This window comes from Sturnus vulgaris, chromosome Z, assembly GCF_052056855.1.
Source record: "Sturnus vulgaris isolate bStuVul1 chromosome Z, bStuVul1.hap1, whole genome shotgun sequence".
NCBI classification, from domain to species: domain Eukaryota; kingdom Metazoa; phylum Chordata; class Aves; order Passeriformes; family Sturnidae; genus Sturnus; species Sturnus vulgaris.
In genome coordinates this window covers 461,665-480,141 of record NC_142283.1, presented here as the reverse complement: position 1 = coordinate 480,141, position 18,477 = coordinate 461,665, and the positions used below count along the sequence as shown (strand labels likewise).

The following is an 18,477-nucleotide window of genomic DNA, read 5'->3' as shown; positions in this document are numbered from 1 at the left end:
ACAGGGCTGTGTTCACATCCCCCAGGTGTTGGGGACACGGCTGTCTGGGGTCCTGCCTGGGCAGGGGACCCTCCCTGGGATGGCGTCCAGGCAGCAGACCCCTCCACCTGCTGGCAGGTGTGACACCCAGGTCACCAGGCAGGGGATGGGGAAGAGCAGGATGTGCCCAGGAAGTGGCTCCGGGCAGAGATTTGGGCAGGGCTGGCCGTGGGACACGGGCAGGCCCAAAATCACCAACAGACTCAGCTTTTCTTACAGCTGGGGCTGACCCAAGTGTCTGCCTGGCTGCTCCAGGAGCTGGGCACAGTGTCACAGCCCCCGAGGTCTGTGCCACTCCTTGATGGCAGGGCTGGTCTCAGTGGGTCTGAGAGCCTAAAGACGGCACCTGTGGAGGGAAGGTTGCACTCTGTGCCTGCCTGAAGCCTCTGTCAGCCTTGTGCTGAGCTAATCACACCTGCAAATGCAAAGGAGGGACACAATCAGTGTTTAGATTCCTATTCATGTAATGACAGCGTAGAGGTAGGAGAAATTAATTCAGGTCTTGGCGTCCCACTGGTGTTAGGTTCCCTTTTCACCATCTGGACATGCAACCTGTTTGGAACAGTGAAGTATTAGCACAAAGGAAGAGTAAATAAATTCGTTGCATATTTATGATTTCTTTCTGGAAAAGCACTATACGCCACAGCAGCCCTGAGTGCTTTAGGGCTGCTCTCCTTTCCACGGGCTGACGTACTAAGGCAGCCAAAATGAGCATTATGCCCTGCAAACCGTGCAGCCTCCAGTTTCAGTAAATATACTGCTCTTGTCGTCCTAATGGAGCACGGCTAAGTGATCCTTGTGGCGACGGGAAGGATCCCAGCGGCTGCGTTCTGCAGCTGAAACCCGACCCTGCAGGTCGGGAGCATGAATTGTTAATGAGCCTTGTTGCTGTCCTGCCTCCGCTTTCCGCAGGCTGATGATGTATTTCTATAACCCCGAGCAATATGCAAGGGACAGGTCCCTGGGGACGCTGGGGCCAGCGCCAGGCAGTGAGTTATTAACTGAATCAGCCCTGCCCAAAGGACAGGAAGGGAATGGCTGCTGAAGCTTCCAGGGTTAATTCACAGCAGCTTCTGACAGCCTTCGCAGAAAGAGAGAAACCTCCCTGGGTGTTCCTGCTGGATAATTGGGTCTGGCCAGGAGAGCCGTGGTTATTTGTGCAGATGTTAAGTTTGCTGTGTGCTGGCTGGGCAGGGCCCCCTCACAAGATACCTGTGGCTGTGGGAGCTGCCAGTGCAGCTGGTGTAAAACAGCATCGCTGTCCTGGCCCTGGTGGAGGACCCAGCACCTGTCAAAGGCACGATGTGCTTGGGCTAGTTAGAGAGCACAAAAGCTGGGCTAGAAAAAAGAGCAGCAGTGGTCTCTTGGTTTTTCTCAGTGGCGACTGCAGGCAGCTTGGACGCCACAAAAGGGGTATGAGGGGAGCAAAGAAGGGATCCAGAAGTGGTTTGTGTTTGCTCTGGCAGCACTTGCAGGGTGTGTGGGCTCTCTGTCTAGGGGGACTGAGGCTGTGGGGTTTGTAACGTGGGGAGAGATCATCCTGGAAACACCATTGAGGGACCTTGGGACTGTCTTGACGAGCAGATGAACCCTTTAAGTGACGGAGTAGAGTGCTGGCCCAAGAACATGAAAAGGACAAGAATAGGAGCTCCAAGAGTGGAGGAGTAAACCTGCTCAGCCCTGAGCAACCAGAGGGACAATGGTGAAACCGGGACCAAAGGTGCAGGCATTCCTTATGGAAGGGGCGAGGTGGAGGGCTCAAAGGTGCCCAGGCTGCCCCAGCAGGACACAGCCCAAGCCCCCAGACCCTTCTGGAAGAACCCAACAGAGATCTCTCACTGAGGCTGTCCTCGTCTTGTCTCACATGTTTGGGACCTACCTCAGGACACTCTGGTGGCATCATCCCGTGCTTAGGAAGTGCCAGGGTTACAAATCTCCGGGCAAGGCTCAGTGAGAGCAGCACTGTGTGTTGGACAGGCTCCCTGTGGAGGGTGTGGGCAGCACCTGCGGGATGGTGTCAGTGTGCGGGTCAGTGCTGCCTGGGGACGGGGAGATGCCTTTTCTGGAGGCACTGCTGGGTTGTGGTGATGGGCAGGGAGGATGACTTTCTGCTTTCAGTGCCTGCTGGATCCTGCAGTGCCGCCGGGAAGGGAATGGTGCTCCCAGGCCACGTGCAGCCGCTGCACTGCTCGGAGTGTTACGGTAAAGGCATTTGCTGTGCTCCCCTTCTGTCATTCCCTGCCAAAAGCATCATCAGGAGTAGAGCTTGGGGCCATGGAAGAGGGCTGCCAAGGAAGAGAAGGATTTTCCTGGATGCCAGGACCTGCAGTGCCAGGCAGAGCAGCTGGTGCCTGCAGGCTCGATGCCCGAGGGTCCAGCTGCTGCTTTTGTTCTGCAGGGGAGCTCCCTCCTGTTCATGCCCAATGTTCTCAAGGTGTACCTGGAGAACGGACAGACAAAGGCCTTCAGGTTTGAGAGAAGCACCACTGTGAAGGTAAGGATGCTTGTCAGGCTGCTCCCACCAGCCCAGTCCAACCCATGAGCCAAAGGTTTTTGCAGGGCACCTGCAGCCTCCTGGCTGCATTCACCAGCTGCTGGCATTGCTGGCTGGTGCTGGGCATGCTGGGTTTTCTGAGTTCCAGTCTCATTTCTGCACTGGTAAGGATATTCCCCTCTGGAGACATGGGCACTGATTAACCCCCTGGGGGAAAGAGCAGCATCCCAGGGAATGATCCTCCTAAACCAAGAGTGATCCTGCCTCAGGTCACTTCTGCTGGTTGCCATCAGTCCCCTGAAAACACAATGGTGCTCTACAGAGCTTTGATCCAGCCCTTCCCATAACTGCTGTGCTTGGACAGAGCCTTGCACATCTCCAGTTTTTCTGGCCTGACCATTGTAGCTGCTCAGTGTTTCAGCTGGAATTAAGATTTGGCCATGGCCAGTGGTTGGAGGTCACAGATTGCTTAAAGAACAGGAGAGGTCCTGCACCAGTGGAGATGCTGTGGGAGAGATTCACGATGGACAGACATTCTGGGGATATCAGGCTGAAAGTTTATTAAGGGGAAGCACAAAGAGACTTCATTTATTGTGCTGTGAAAACTTCCCTCAGAAAAGGAGGAGTTTGTCCAGCTCATTCCAAACCATTGTGGTCTCTCAGGCAATTGTCTGCAAGCCTTTTGACTTGCAGGGTCTAGAAAAAGAAAATAGTGAAATAAAGCAAGGAAGTGGAAAGGATAGGAAGGGTGAGTTGTAAAGAGATATTTGAATGCCTGTCCCCAAGGGTTTAATATCTAAAGGATGGATTAGCTCTTTGTCTTTGACTGGAGTTTCTCAGCTCTGGCATGGAACAAGTTTTCCCAGTTTTCGAGAGCAGCCCTCACGAGTACCCTCCAGAAACACCTAAATGAGTAAAATGCTTCCCAAGTTAGGTGTTTCCAGAAACTCCTCTGTGTCTTGAGACATCCTGGCTTAAAACCGAGGTGAGTCAAACACTGAGGCTTGCCTCAAGAGTGAGTCCAAGAGCTTCTCTTTCAATTTACGCTCAATCAAACCTGAGGCGATACTTTCTTATTGCCAGAAGTAAACCTTGTTACTTCCATAACAGAATATTGACAGAAATCTCTATTACAAAGTGAAACACCAGTTTCAGTCAGATTTGGTAAGATTTTTACAATTATGGTCTCAAATTCTTGTTTACTGGAGAGAAGTGTTTTTCAGCAGTTCTTTTTAGTTTCTTCACAAATCACAGAATCACGGACTGGTTTGGTTTGTGTTGGAATGGACCTTAGAGACCATCTAGTTCCAACCTTCTACCATGGGCAGGGAAACCTCTCACTTGCTTCAGTCCTGTCCAGCCTGGCCTTGGACACTTCCAGGGATCCAAAGTGTTACAGAGTTCTAGAAAGGCAGAATAACAAACACAGCAAACACTTGGGTCAAGGGTGACAGAAAGTGCCCAACACCACCCAGCTGAAAAGTGTGAAACTTTGAGTGTGAGGCAGCTCAGGACAGACAGCTCCAGGAAATGGATTTGATACTTGTGACACCTTGGGGCTTGCAGAGCTGCAGCTTCCCCACCTTGTCCGGCTGGGATGTGCTGTGCTCTGCCAGCCCTGCAGGCTGCAGTCAGCCCCGTGGTGTGTGAGCAGTGCTGGTGCCATGCCCGGGCTGTGTGTGCCCCCTGTGCCCTGCAGGACATCGTGCTGACCCTGCAGGAGAAGCTGTCCATCCGCAGCATCGCCCACTTCGCCCTGGTGCTGGAGGAGCAGTACAACCTGGCCAAGATCCACCTGCTGCACGAGGAGGAGCTCATTGCACAGGTGAGCAGAGCTACCTGTGTGTCCCACTGCCCCCAGGAGCAGAGGGAGGGGCAGAGGGAGCCCGGCTCTGCGGGTGTCACCAGAGGGGTGAGCTCAGCTGGGCCCCAGTGATGCCATCCCCTTCTGCCACGTGTTCCCCCACATCCCAGGGGAAGGGGCACTTTGGGAGCGTCCTGAGTGCCCACACACAGAGCAGTACTCACAGGTGTTGCCTGGACCACGGAGAGCAGTTGTGGGTGGCATCCTTTGTGCCACCTGTCACATCAGCCCACCTGCTTGAGCCTTGAAACAGCTCTAAGGCAGCTGTGCCTGACCTCACTGCTTACCATTCCCTGAGCAGTCCGGGCATTCACCCAGGCAGGGGCCACCGGGATTAAATTGTGAGCCAGTACTTTGTGTCCTGTAAACAAGGTGTGATGCTGCTGCTCTGACAGCAGTGCTGGTTTGTCAGCAAGTGCCTGCTCAGGTGTCTCAGCTCCTGAGACGGCAGGTGTTGTGCTGATGGGTTTGTTGGTGGCAGTCCACTGCAGAGGGGTTCATGGAATCATACAGAATATCCTGAATGGGAGGGCACACACAGGGATCCTTCAGTTCAAGTCCCTCAGTGGCTGATGCTGTCAGACCACTGAGCACACGGGTCAGAGGATTTCCGCTGGGCAGGATTTGCCCAGAATAAAATATGCTGATGTATAACTCACAGTCTTGACGTCCTATTGACATTACAGTGATGATTCAGGGGTCTATTTAGGGCTGCTGTGTCTTGTGACTGCACTCCAAAGCAGAGCAGCCTGCCCCTTCCCCTGCTGTTATCACACAGCCCCAAAGCCTCTGTCCTGGTCACACTGCGAGTGTATGGGATCAGTGGGAATTTAAATGAAGTGTTGCTGTCAAAGGGCTTCTGGGACACTGCAGGGAAGAAGAAAAAACAGATGAAGAATCAGAGATAAAATTACAAACACTGGTGAAGTCTCCTTGTGTTTGTTAAGGACAATCGGCATCATGCCCTTGCCAATGGTGTTAAACAATTCCTGTGGGTTTGCAGAGCAGAGGCTCATGGTGCACTTGTGGAGGGAGGTGGTGTGATGCCCTCTCTCTGTTGCAGGTGGTCCAGAAAAGGGACTCCCATGACTACCGCTGCCTCTTCAGAGTGTGCTTTATCCCCAAGGACCCCTTGGACCTCCTGCAGGAAGACCCAGTGGCCTTTGAGTATCTGTACCTGCAGGTGACACTGGGGCATCCCATGTTTGGGAATCTCTTCTCACCCCATTCTCATTTTTGCTTTAACGCAGGGCGTGCCTCAGACTGTATGCATGTGAAATGCAGAGCACTTAAAATCAGATAATTTCAATTCGAACTGCCTTAAATTCTTAAATCAAGCTGTGTGCTTGTCTGGCGGTATCCTTACCTGGGTGCGTGGTGTGATGTTGGCAGTCTTGCTGTGTGCTCTGGCTGACATGGCTGTGCTGTGTTTGCCCCAGAGCTGCAGTGATGTGCTCCAGGAGAGGTTTGCAGTGGAGATGAAGTGCAGCGTGGCATTACGCCTGGCTGCCCTGCACATTCAGGAGAGGATCTACGCCTGTGCCCAGCCACAGAAAGTGTCCCTGAAATACATTGAGTAAGTGCCCAGGTTTCTGTGGTCTGCTGTGACTAAGCCCAGGGAGAGCAGGAGGTAGCTGAAAGTGGCATCAGCTGGCTGCTTGCCCTGTGTTTAGCTCTGCACAGGAGCCCAAAGGGCTCTGCAGCCTCTTGGTTGTGCTGCTCCTTCTGGGGCAGGATGGGCCTCCCTGTCCTCAACCCACTGAATTACCTGAGTACTAGACAGTACAGAACACCTGTCACGGGGCCAGGGACCTGAAACTGCAGAGCTCTCACACAGTGATGGTTACCCAGGCTGCTCCTGCCAGTATTGGTTGCAATGTCTGGAGAGAGAGGGTGTAATCATCAACTTTGCACAGCCAGTACACCTCTCCATCCACCAGATGGAGAAATGCCACAAACACCTGTTTTGGGCAGTGATAGATCCTGTGAAGTATTGAGATCTGTAGGGAAGTGACCAAAAATGCTTTAAGAAGGAGCAGGTGTGCCATGCTGTGTGTGGATGCTCCTGGACTGCACCTGCCCTGGAGAATCCCCTGCTCTAGGCAGTGGTGACGAGCTCGTTGTTAATTACCAGGCACTGGCTGCCTGTGTGCAGCCAGATGTGCCCAGCTGTGTGCAGGGAGTAGGGGCAGGGAGCAGCTGCTCTGCTCTCACCTCACAGGTGTTGGATGCTTGGGCTGGGCAAACTCTCCAGCAGCACACATGGCCCACGTTCTGGGTCCAGGAAGCCGAACAGGCTGAAATGTCACAGCCTTGTCACCAAAGCAAGGACAGAATCTCCATCCTCTGGATGGAGAGGGGAGATTGGAACTGTCCCGCTCATGAAGGTTGTGAACTCCCTCCTGTGACACCACGTGAAAATGGTCATTCTGCACCGAAGTGCAATTGCCCAGCCCCACTCCCGACCCTGGCAGGTGGAGGTAGCAGTGATTTGAGCCAGTGAGGGCACTGGGTGTGTCACAGCCCCCCAGGGGCTGCCCTGTGCTGCTGGGGCTCAGCGTGGCTGGCACCCCCTGGGCTCCCTCCCCTCTTTCTGCCAGGAGGGACTGGGGAATCGAGAACTTCATCTCCCCCACCTTGCTGCGAAACATGAGAGGGAAGGACATCAAGAAAGCCATCAGCTACCACCTGAAGAGGAACCAGGTGCTGCTGGACCCTCGGCAGAAGGTGGAGTGTGAGCCCTGGCGTGGTGGCAGTGTCCTCCCCCTTTGTCCCTGGGGCTTTTCCCTGCTGCCCTGAGCTCCCTGCCCTTTGCTGTGGGGTGCCAGACGCTCAGTGGGACGTGGGATGGCCCATGGACACCCACCCCTGCTGCTGCCCAGACTGACCCTGACGACCCAGTGCTGCAGGACAGAATGTCCCTGCAGTGCCTGTTCCTCAATCCGTGTTTCCTCTCTTTCCAAACGCAGCACACGCTCACAGCAGCCCAGGTGCGCCTGAGCTACCTGCAGATCCTGGGAGAGCTGAAGATGTACAGCGGGAAGATCTTCAATGCCACCATGATGGTACGAGCTGTTTATTTATGTAATTGCTTTTGGCATGCAGTCCTGCTGGCCACGCTGCTTCTCCCTGTCCTGGGATATTGTGGGAGATGTTGATCTGCTAGAGAAACTCAGCATTATTCCGTTGAAGTGTCCATAACACAGACCAGCCTACAGGATAGTTGTGCATGTTTTTTCTAATTGAAATCTGTGACTCTTATTCTTCAGATAAACCCTCTCTATATTTTGTGCGTTATAAAGTACTTGAGAAAGATGGGGAGGCTTCAAACTCTTTTAAAAATACTGGAAACACATAAACCTAATTTTAAAAGATAACTCTTCTCTTTGTACAAGGGGTTTCTTCTACAATTGATTTTTCTGCCTGTCCCCACCTGCTGAGCTGCAAAACACAAGCTGTGTCACACAGGGAGCTGAGCAATGTTGGTGGGTCTGTACCAGAGCAAGGCCTCACCCATGGGCCACAGTAATGCCAAATTTACACCTACATGCAAATTGAACAATTTCTGCCAGATTATACATGCGTTAATCAATTTTTTTTGTTAAGTACCTCACCCTAACAGAAAGCATTGACAGTTCTTCCAACCCCAGAAATGTCTTTGTGAAGTTTCTACCCTGCAGCAGGTCTCACTGGGTCCATGTGGGGACACGCTGGGCTGCCAGGTGACACTGCTGACAGCAGGCCAGCTGCTGCCAAGCACACCTCTGGCTCTGCCAGGTGCCCACAGGTGCATCCCTGTGGGCATGGGACCCTGCTGGTCCTGTGCAGGACAAAGAGCTGGGAGCAGGCTCCTGTGGCAGCCCAGCAGCCAGGAGTCAGTGCTGGGATCCCACACGAGGTCGGGGGTTTAAGCAGGTTTAACTCTGCAGCTGCAGGACAGGGAGTCCTACGTGGCTCTGCTGGTGGGGGCCAAGCACGGCGTGAGCCAGATCATCAACAGCAAGCTCAACATCGTCAGCAGCCTGGCCGAGTTCCCCAGCATCAGCAGGGTGGAGCTCAGCGAGGAGTCCGAGCGAGTCAGCACCGTCAAGATCTACCTGCAGGACCTGAAGGTGAGCGGCTGTGTGGGGGCAGAGGCACAGGGGAGCCACCTGCACCATCAGCTCTTCTCAGGGGCTGAGCTGGCACCACGGTTAAAGGCTCAGACTTGGGGGGGAAAGCTTGTAGGTACGACCAAAAAAAATTACTGGAGAGAAGTGATTCTTGCTGCTGAGGAAAAGTGATTCTTCCTCCATCAGTGAGACACACCAAAGGCACAAAAGGCGAGAAAAATAAATTACTCTTCTTGGTCTGTGCCTCCTGCAAACCACCCTGAGGGAAGTATGAGACAGAGGGGGGGCCTTGTCCTTGTGCAGCCTGTTCCTGCAGACTGTGGCACAAATAATATTTGTTTATTCTAATAGTTTTTACCCTTTTCTCCCCAACACCTCCAAAAAATAAACCAAACCAAACAAAGGTGCTTACCCTGCTGCTGGAATCGAACAGTGCAAAGGATCTCGTCTGCCTCATCGTTGGGTACTACAAGCTCTTTGTGGATGCAAACGGCTCCATATTTACCTGGGGAGAGAAAAACCAGCAACTGCACCGTGTCTCAGCTGAAGAAGGTTTTTAAAAACAGCCTTTTTTGGGCAAAGGATGGGGAGGAAGTGGGTGGAACAGCTCTGGGAACAGCACCGTGTGCGAGCAGTATCCCGGGGCTGTGTGGTGGCACTGCCGGTGATAGAGGCTGGGCTGGATGATCTTGGAGGGCTCTTCCAGCATTCCTGGTGCCGAGATTCCGCGGTGGCTGCAGGCTTGGCTTGGGGCCAGGGGTCAGCTGGCATCTCCGGGCTGCTGCTCTGGGCCAGCACCACCAAGGGCCCGGCTGCAGCTTGCCTTGCTGGCTAGTGAGCTGGAGAGGGCTGAGCCCCCCGGGGCCAGCGGGGGAGGGTCTGGCTGCCCCCTCCCCACCCACAGGACGGGCTGACAGGTTCCTTTAAACCCCAGGGTACGAATCGCGCCCCTGCAGCGACTCTGAGGATTCCTGGGATTCCTGCTCGGAGCGTGGCAGGGCCAGCCGGGCTGCGGAGGGGCAGCCAGAGCCCGGTAGCCCCGGGGCGAGCAGCGCAGAGCCCCAGGCTGGAGGGGGTGACCCTGGCGACCGCGGTGACATCGCCACCGACAGCGCCTCGGAGGCGTCCGACTCGGCCAACACCGGGAGCCGGGGCTTCAAGACGAGCGGCTCCAGCGATTCCGTGGACGCGCTGGAGGAAGATGAACTGGAAGCGTGCTCTTCCTCCCGGCCGGAGCTGTTCCACTTCTACACGCCCACCGTGCAGGAGATGAGCAGCTCCGACGGCAGCTTCGTGCCGGTGTGCGCGGCGGGCAGCCCCGGCGGGGCGGGAGCCGGCGATTATTTCTGCTTCCTGCAGGTGCCACCGGGGCCCGGGGGCAGCCCCGCGGGGCAGGGCGAGGCGGTGCCCGCCCTGCAGGCCAGGCTGTCCGGGGTGGACTCCTCGGGCTACTACAGCCCGTGCTGCAGCGCATCCCCCGCGGGCCCGGGGCTCGGCAGCGGCGCCGGGCACAGCGACCTGGTGCTGAGGCCACCGCCGGGCTTCGGGGACTCCAGCTCCGAGGAGGAGTTCTACGATGCTGCGGACAGGCTCAGCCCTCTGGACACACTGGCAGGTAAAGGCACACCTGTGTGCTGCAGGTGCTTCCTCCCGGGGGCTGCCTCTGCTCCCATCGCTCCTCCTGGGGGGGGGGTCTCACCTTACAGCTCTAAGCAGCCCCTGCAGGACTTCTGAGACCCTTTTTGGGTCTTCAGGACTTCAGCGACCCTTTGTGTCACGGGTGGCACCTGACACTCATACATTTGAGCAGGGTAACGTGGCATCCTCCCCCTTCGTTATTCTACGTGTTCTCTTAACAAGGAGTGATCTTTAGTCATTGACTACATCACAATAACTCATTGCATTCATTGGTGCAAAGCAATTAGCGTCAATATGTTTCTCAAGTTTTGCAGGAAGTTAATAAGGCACGTGTACAGGTTTACTTCAGCGCGTAGTCTAGCTACAAAAATCCTTCATCTATCTTTTAAAATTGGTTTCCACGCTAATGGCCTTGTCTTCTTTCTTGCTATGGATACACTCGGAATTCATCAATTGCTGTTTGTTCTCCTAACTCAGTTTGGCTTACAGGCCTCTGAGCATCCATTCTCCACAGCCACTCCTCAGCACCCTTACAGTGACATTGCAGGAGGATTTGTTACCACGTGCAGACACTGGGTGTTGGGAAAAGTCAGTTTTCAGAGGAGTGGCATTCTGGAATCTCTACTCTCTTCCTCTCACCTAAGGGGACCTCAGACCTGTAAAACATTGTTACCTGAATCCCCAAGATCAAAGGTCATGTTCGGGTTCAAAGGCTTGTTACAGAGCTGGGTCAAGGATTCCCAGGGCTGGGCAGCCCCCTGGCCATTGTATTTTCTCAGAAACAAGAGGATTCTTGTTTCTGAACTAATCAGTTCTTTCAATATTAACTGAACCTCTTAAGAATTTCATTCATGCCATTAGAGCAGCTTTGGCTTTTATAGTAATGCACAGTCACTGTACTGTGTTCAGGCAGAAAACTCATCTCTGGAAGATGTTATCGTCTAAACATCCAGGTGGGAACCTCTGACCGTGTTTCTATTTGATGATAAGCCTACAGCTGTGGGCAGTGCTCTTGCAGTGCTGCTGCTGTGCCCCGATTTAACTGGGGAATTACAGCCACACCTGACTTCAGGTGCAGCCACTCCAGAGCCCTCTTCACTAGCCGTGGGCCTCAGTGCTTGTAGCCACACACCAGGCTCTGCCCGTTTCTTAACATCCAACTCCAAGGAGGTACTTGATCACGAGAGACCGTTTCCTTTTGCCCTCGGGAACCAGGCATTGCTGCTGCATATTTGTGCCTGTGATTCCAAATCGCATGTCAGGAACTTTTTGGCTCTCTGTGCAGGCATTTTGCTCCCTGGGATTACTTCCTGATTTCCATGTTTTTTCTTGCCTTCAGGCTCTGATATGGCATCCTGGGAGGGTGCAGAGAACTCCTCCTGCATCCCCAAGAGGCTGAGGTGCTACAGCTTGGGGGAGAACCCATCGATGAGGGAGAAGCACGGGCAGGAGAAGGAGCTGACCTGCACCAAGAGCCTGAGGAAGAGGAGGTCTTTCCTGGAAACTGATTACACCTCACAGGTCAGTTTCCCTGCGGCTCTTCCAGGCTCTCCACAGCGCTGCTGCTCCTGGCTGCCCACCCAGCCCTCCGCCGAGGACACAGGGAAGGACATGGAGATGGCCACCATTCCTGTGGCCACCCAGGCCCAGAGGGACACTGCTGGCCCAGCCCCCTGCTCTGCTCTGATGGACATGGAGCCTGACACCATGGAGACAAAGCCAGTGATGCAACAGCTGGTTTCCTCTAATTTGGACATTCACCATCCCGGTGACCAGTGTGGCGAGGAGCACAGCAGCCCGCAGCCACAGCTCCCCCCTGTGCTGTCCCCGGAGCCCGGAGGGCAGAGTGGGGCTGCCCAGGAAGGCTCCCCAGTGCAGACACATCCTGGGTGTCTGAGTGAGGAGAGCTGTGCACCCACCGGGGGCTGCCAGACCCAGGGGGCACAGGGGCAGGGGGCTGAGCTGGTGGCCACCCAGCACAAGGCCACTGCTGATGAGCTCCAGGAGGGGCTGCTCCCCACAAGTGTGGAGCTTTCCCTGGCTCCCTGTCAGGAGAGCAAAGCTGGTCAGAGCTGTGTCAGTGGCGAGGGCAGTGCTGGGAGCCAGGGCCATCCTGATGGTCAGTGCTGTGCCCACAGCAGTAGCCAGGGAGCCGTGTCCCGGGCTAGGAGCCCCCACGTGCTGAGTGGGGAGACCCTGAGGAAGGTGCACCAAGGCCATGCAGGGTTCCCAGATGCAGCCCAGCTCCTGGCAGACTGCAGCAGTGCCCCGGGGGTTCTCACCCGCCTGTCCTGGCTCTCCTTCGGGGTCAGGACAGACCCCGTGTCACGCAGCCTGCTGCAGGACACGGTGGATGACCCACCTGAGCCTTTGGCCTGCCTGACCACCAGCAGGTGCATGGGGGCCAGTGCTGTTGGAAGGAAGATGCCAACATCCCCTGTTGGGGCAGGCTTTGGCTGGGAGCTGGCGAGCAGCTCAGGGCTGGGGGCAGAGCCCACGGCAGATGCAGGAAATGAGGCTCAGCAGGAGCCGCAGCCTCCACAGGCTTCTCTTCCCAAAGAACAGGCTCCAGGGCTGGGGAGGGGCTCCTGCCTGGCTCTCTCCCCAGAGATTTCCGCCTCCTCAGTCCCCGTTCCCTTGGGGAAAGGAGCAGGAGCCTGCGCGGCTGCCAAGCACTCCTTGCTGTGTTTGAAGCCCGAGGAGGGTGAGCAGAGCCCTGCACTCCCCGTGCCATCCCGAGCCCTGGGCTGCTCCCCAGCCCCTCGGGGCTTGGACAGCTGCGGCTGCCGGCTGCCCTACATCAGCTGCTTCCCCCAGCCCCAGGGCCAGGGGGAGCGTGAAGCCAGCCCCTCCCAGCTGCCAGGGCCCCTCACCACCCCCCCAGCCAGCAGCTGCAGCCTGCCCAGGACCCCTGGGAGCAGTTTCCCCGTCTCCATTGCTGGGGACATGGCAGGGCAGGACCCCCACATCCGAGTGCTGGGGCAGCTGAAGGACCAGGCGTGGGTGAGCCCTGCGGATTTCTCTCGCTTCCTGGCCTACACCGTGGAGCTGCAGGAGGTTGTAAGGAAGCTCTGTGGGAACCAGGCAACCCACCTGCACGACCAATGTGCAGAGCAGGGTGCAGAGAGCAAGGGTGCCCTGGGCTGGGCTTCCCAGGACCTGCTGTCCAGCTGCCAGGCACTGCTGAGCACGGACCAGCCTCTGACAGAGGTGCAGTGTGCCCTGAGAGCAACTTTTGACCGCCTGGTTCACCTGGCAGTGACCTGCTTCCAGGTGACACACTGCTGGCAGTGCAGGCAGAGACAGCAGGAGCTGGGAGCTGCGCTGGGGGATGTGGTGGGCACCTACCAGCAGCTGGTGCAGGCTCTGCACCAGCAGCTCCATGGGCAGGTCTGCCCTGAGTTGGGCACCAAGCTCCTTGCCCGCCAGCACACGGCCCTAGCAGCTGCCATCTTCTGTCTCCTGCAGCAGTTCAGGGCATCCCCGTGGCTGTGACAGGCAGGCTGGGGGCACACGAGGGCACTGAGGGGGACAGAGCCCCGAGGTGTGCCCTCTGTCCAGCTCAGGCTCTCCCCCAGGCGATGTTTAGCCCAGGATGGCCATGGGAGGATGTGCCCACACCTGCTGACTGGGCTCCCCAAGAGCAGCCGTGCCCCAGGTGCTCTTCAGTGTGTGTGTGTTGCCCAGGGCTATCCCTTGCCTCGCACAGGCTGTGCAGGTGGTCAGTCTCACGGGGTTGTCTCAGCTGCCTTTGTCACCCATGGGGAAGAGTGGGAGCCTTCCTCACTCTGCTCTTCAGCCAGGCTCTGCACTAGAGGGACACCAAACCCCACCCTGGCCAAACGTGGAGGACCCCAGGTGACTTTCTCCACCCTCTGTGGCCGAGGAAACACGGCGATCCCATATTCAGCTGTTTTTCCTTAGCTGGAGAGGGTCATCCCAGCCGGGGCAGCAGCGCTGCTGCTCCGTGCAGTTCCTGCTCAGCAGCTGCTCTGCTGCTCCGTGCTGGAGAGTGAGACAGGCCCTGGGCAGCTCCCATTCCCCCCGGGGCTGCTCAGGGCTCTGTGTGCCAGCAGAAAGGGCGAGTCCCTGCGCTCTAACGCTGCAGTCCGAGCTGTGCAGGGACTGCCACGGGCGTCCCCAGCCCCGTCCCCCTCCCAGCAGGGCTCACCCTGGCCAGGTGTGAGCTGCAAGGTGGTTCGGCTCAGCATCCCCTCGGCTGGAGGGGCAGAGGCCGGTCCCTCCTTGCTGGGGTGCAGCCTGGGGATATTGGGGGTGGCTGCCTTTCCCCAAGGAGCTGCTGCTGCACCCAGGGCATCTGCTCTAGGCAGCTGAGGGGCACAGAGGAGCTCGAGTGATGGCCCCACATCTCCCCAGGCACTGTGGGGACAGCACTGTCCCCTGGCTCTGGGGCACTGAAGGGGATCACTCCACATCCAGCTCACCAAGAGCCCCCCGGGCACAGCAGCAGGCACTGGCCAACACTGACACCACTCGGAGCCCTCGCTGTGGCTTAACCTCAGGTAACCCCTGGCTTGGGTTAAACCACAGCAGCCCCCACTGCTCCTGCAGACCCGTGCCACAAGCACTGGGACACTAGCCCCAGGGCTGTGGAAGGGTCTTGCTGCGACAGAGGAATGAAAACACATAACCAGACTTACCTCAGATGACCTTCAGGTCCTGCTGCCACTGGCCATGAGGTTTTAGGGCTCCTTTGGCAGCAATGGCTGAGGTAATGTACTGACTCAGCTGCACCAAACACACTCCCTGCTGTGGCTGTGGCTGTGGCACTGCCACTGCTCTGTGCAGGGCACAGCCAAGCCCAGGTACCTCCCAGCAGAGACACGGGGGTCAGGGACCTGTGTGTGTCAGGTGATGAGGTACCACTCATCAGTAACTGTAGGTACACAATGGGGATCTAAAGCTTTTATTTTATATTAGATGCATACAACTAGCCAAAGGCCTCAACAACTGACCACATCTTCGCTGGGTTTAAGTTGTTGGGACATAGTGTCCGTGGGAGCTGCTCCCCACCCCGCATTCTCCTGCAGCAGCAGCACTGCCCTGTTCCACGGTAGGGGGATTTCCTTGTCCATAAGCTTTGCAATCCTAACTTCACCTTACTTTCCGTTTCAATTAGATGAAGAAAACCCCTTAAAGCTCTCCTTCCCATCCCAGAGCAAGTGTAGGTGCACCAGTCACAACAAACAGCTGCAAAGAAGCAAAACTGAATTCCGTCAGTTTTCACCTGATCCAGGCTCCACCAGGCTCTTCTTTCCTGCTCAGGGGCAGGGGGGATGTCCAGCACCACATTCCTGAGGTAGAAGGTGTTGCTCCAACAAAGTCCTCACACTGCTGGAAAGAGCTGTCTCCTGTGCAGTCATGCTGGTGCTTCCTGCCTGTGCAGCTCCTCACCACAAAATAAAGAGTTTTCTTGGGCAGCAGTGGCGCATTGGGCTGTCTGCACCTGTTCTGCTGTGTCTGGTAGCACGTAGCCTTTCCCAGAGGAAACTCCAGCCCTCAGAGCTGCTGGCCAGCTCCTGGTCTCGTAGTAGGTGGACAGGATATCAAAGACTGTCAGGAGCAGAGAGATGGTGATCACACAGGTGCTGTGACAGTGGTGCCAGCAGCTCTACCCACCAAACACCAGGGAGGTGACGACAGCCGACCCAGAGGAGGTCACTCACTCAACACCTAATGAGCTGGTGCTTGCAACAGCTCACCTAGGGGCAGACAGGTATTTTGGAGAGGACTTTAGAGAACTCTGGGCAAAGCAGTGGCTGTGTCACCTAGAGCAAGGTGCCCTTGTCACTGTTTTGGCTGACATGTGCCACCTGTCAGTGTCCCCGCTGTCATGAGCCATACCTGCTGTGCTCCCACTACCACTCGCAGGGACACCCCACCCCTGGAGCACACAGAGCCCCCAGCTCTCCTTCCCAGTCCTCCTCCTCTGCCCTGTGTCCATGGAGTGCCAACACAATCCTCACATCAGGGGGAAAAGCTTTGAGGAGCTGGCCTGGGTCACAAGCCCCTCTGCAGTCACCAAAAGTGACCAGGTATGCCAGCCCATGGGGGCACAGGACACCAACACCCCTCCCTGCCATTGTCACGCTTGGCTGAGGTGGCACAGGTCTCAAAAGTCCCGTCCCTCTGTGGCCTGTGCCAACAGCAGCCCCCCAGCACCCGGCTGTCCCCTGCCTGGTGCACAGCTCCCCGGGGAGCAGGGGATCACCCCCGGCTGCCGTGTGACCCCCAGCCCCAGCACGCTCACCCTGGTTGATGGCCAGTGTCTCGGAGTGGTAGTTCCTGGGGTTGGGGGCTCTCACCATGTACTCCCGGATGGGGAGCCGGGCTGTCTGCAGGCACTGCTCCCGCGCCCTCCGCAGGGTCAGCTGCTGCAGGGACACACGGACACAGTGACACACGGCCCCACGGGCACGGCCACAGAGCCAAAGCCTGCCCTGGGGCTCACAGCACCTGCACTGCTGCAGCCTCGCCCAGCTCGCTGCTGGGTGCAGGCAGAATGTGAGGAAAAAGGGATGGTGGAGGCAGCCACAGCACTGGGATGTCTCTGCTCACGGGGCAGGCACCACACACCTTGTGAATGCTCTCATCCACCAGCCCTCCCAGCACGTACACTTTGTCCGGATCGATGTCTTCAAGGACTGGAAAGAGACAAACACTGGCTCACCACCACACAGCAGGACAATCCCGCAGGACAGTGCTCTCCCAGCAGACCTCCCTCCCAAGGACAGCAGTGGGCACAGCCTCCTCACCCCAGGGGCAGACAGGTCCCACCAGTACAGATTCAGCACCAGAGCTGAGCACACAGCATGTCTCATGCAATGTCAGATAGCCCATGACAGGAACAACTTGCATGAAGCATGGAATAGCCTCAAAATGAAATTTCTAAAAGTCAGCCTTTTGCCCCTGTTCTCCCTTGTCTCCCTTGTGGAATATTTACCATTCTCAGAGTCAGGAGTGAGGTAAACAATGGTCTCCAAAGGAAATAGGTCCAGGTAACTCTCTGGAGTTGTATCCATCTCAAAAACAAAAGGCAGAGTGAATCAGCCCTTTAGCCTAAGGCATATCTGCCAGAACAAAGCCCTCTCCCAGACACAGAGATATCCCAGGACTGATACTACTGCTGCGGACATACCAACTGCTAAAGGTCTGGTAGATCCTACAGATCTCCAGTGAACTGGGGTTTTTCTTTTTCAATTGCACAATGCTTCTGTTCTGGCCATTGATCAACCCACCTAAAAACTCCATTCAATTCCCTCCTCATCAAAAGTTCTCGGGGTACCTTGGGAAAGGGAGAGCAGCAACAACCGTCTAATTCTAAACAAGCTGCAGACACAGCGCTGAGCTGTCCCCCATCGCGCGGGCAGACCCTCACCAGGTACCCAGCGAAGCCGTCGTTCATGCGGAAGCACTGCTCGTAGATCGGCGTCCCGGCCGCGAACTCCGTCAGGCACAGCCAGAAGGGCCGGGCGGCGCGGCGGTTCGCCCCGTACAGCCGCCGGATCTGGGAGGCGAGCCGGCCGCTCTCCTTGGGGACACAGCGGCACGGTCACCCCGGGCCGGGGCTGCGGGTCCCGCCGAGCTCCCGGCGCCCCGCCCGCAGCGGGGACACACGTGGTGCGCAGCCTGTCCGGGACCCCCGATGAGCTCCGGGACCCCGGGCAGCCCCCAGGAGCCCCGGGCACTCCCCGTACCCCCGAGCAGCCCCCAGTACCCCCAGACATCCCCCGGTACCCCCGCACCTTCTCGGTCATGCCGCCGCCCACGCCGAGATCCACGCAGAGCCGCGGCCCCGCCGCCCGCGCCTGCAGCAGCCGCTCCGTGGCCAGCGCCGCCGGGACCCTCCCGCGGCGGACGGAGGGCGGTCCGGGCCCGGCGGGGCCGCTGCCGAGCGCCGGGCTCGGGCCGTCCCGGTCCGCCGCTGCCCGCCGTGCCCGCCGGCGCTGCCGCTCCTGCCGCCGCTTCCCGCGCCGGGCGGCGAGAACGCGCTGCCAGCGCCGCCGCTTCCGCAGCGCGTTCCTCTGCGGGGAAAGAGGGCACGGCCGTCAGCGGGGGTCCCGCCGCACGCACCGAGCACTGAGCCCGGCACCGAGCCCCGGCACCGAGCCCCGCCGCACGCACCGAGCCCCGAGCCCCGCACGCACCGAGCACGGCCCCTCCGCGCCGCTCGCCCGCCCCGCGCTGGGATCGCCCGCGGCCGAGGGCTCGATCCGCAGCAGCCGCAGCGCCTCGGCCACCGCCGCCGCTTCGGCCGCCGCCGCCTCCATCCCCGCCGCCGCCCCGGCCTCCATCGCGCCGCTGCCGCG

General features: G+C 57.6%; 2 protein-coding genes across 6 annotated transcripts in view; one reads left to right on the top strand and one right to left on the bottom strand.

The window, feature by feature from the left end:
• The window catches only part of FRMPD1 (FERM and PDZ domain containing 1), a 27,456-nt gene extending 11,865 nt beyond the window's left edge, over positions 1 to 15,591 (top strand). For all 4 annotated transcript variants that reach the window (XM_088156981.1, XM_088156983.1, XM_088156982.1 and 1 more), the window contains 10 exons: positions 2,438 to 2,533; positions 4,233 to 4,358; positions 5,461 to 5,580; positions 5,837 to 5,973; positions 6,998 to 7,124; positions 7,367 to 7,462; positions 8,327 to 8,509; positions 8,914 to 9,061; positions 9,444 to 10,124; positions 11,487 to 15,591. In XM_088156981.1, the coding sequence (XP_088013107.1) occupies positions 2,438 to 2,533; positions 4,233 to 4,358; positions 5,461 to 5,580; positions 5,837 to 5,973; positions 6,998 to 7,124; positions 7,367 to 7,462; positions 8,327 to 8,509; positions 8,914 to 9,061; positions 9,444 to 10,124; positions 11,487 to 13,642 (3,870 nt within the window). In that variant the 3' untranslated portion in view covers positions 13,643 to 15,591. The remainder of the gene's footprint in view (positions 1 to 2,437; positions 2,534 to 4,232; positions 4,359 to 5,460; positions 5,581 to 5,836; positions 5,974 to 6,997; positions 7,125 to 7,366; positions 7,463 to 8,326; positions 8,510 to 8,913; positions 9,062 to 9,443; positions 10,125 to 11,486) is intronic.
• TRMT10B (tRNA methyltransferase 10B) lies at positions 15,059 to 18,477 on the bottom strand. 2 transcript variants are annotated; one of them, XM_014889941.2, is made up of 7 exons: positions 18,316 to 18,477; positions 17,914 to 18,192; positions 17,547 to 17,699; positions 17,112 to 17,190; positions 16,745 to 16,812; positions 16,419 to 16,542; positions 15,059 to 15,721 (listed from the first exon to the last, which is right to left on the bottom strand). In XM_014889941.2, the coding sequence occupies exons 1-7, from the start codon at positions 18,460 to 18,462 to the stop codon at positions 15,528 to 15,530; spliced, it is 1,044 nt and encodes a 347-aa protein (XP_014745427.2). In that variant the 5' UTR covers positions 18,463 to 18,477; the 3' UTR covers positions 15,059 to 15,527. The 2 variants fall into 2 exon arrangements, with proteins under 2 accessions (XP_014745427.2, XP_088013110.1); XM_088156984.1 differs by having other exon boundaries at positions 16,419 to 16,539.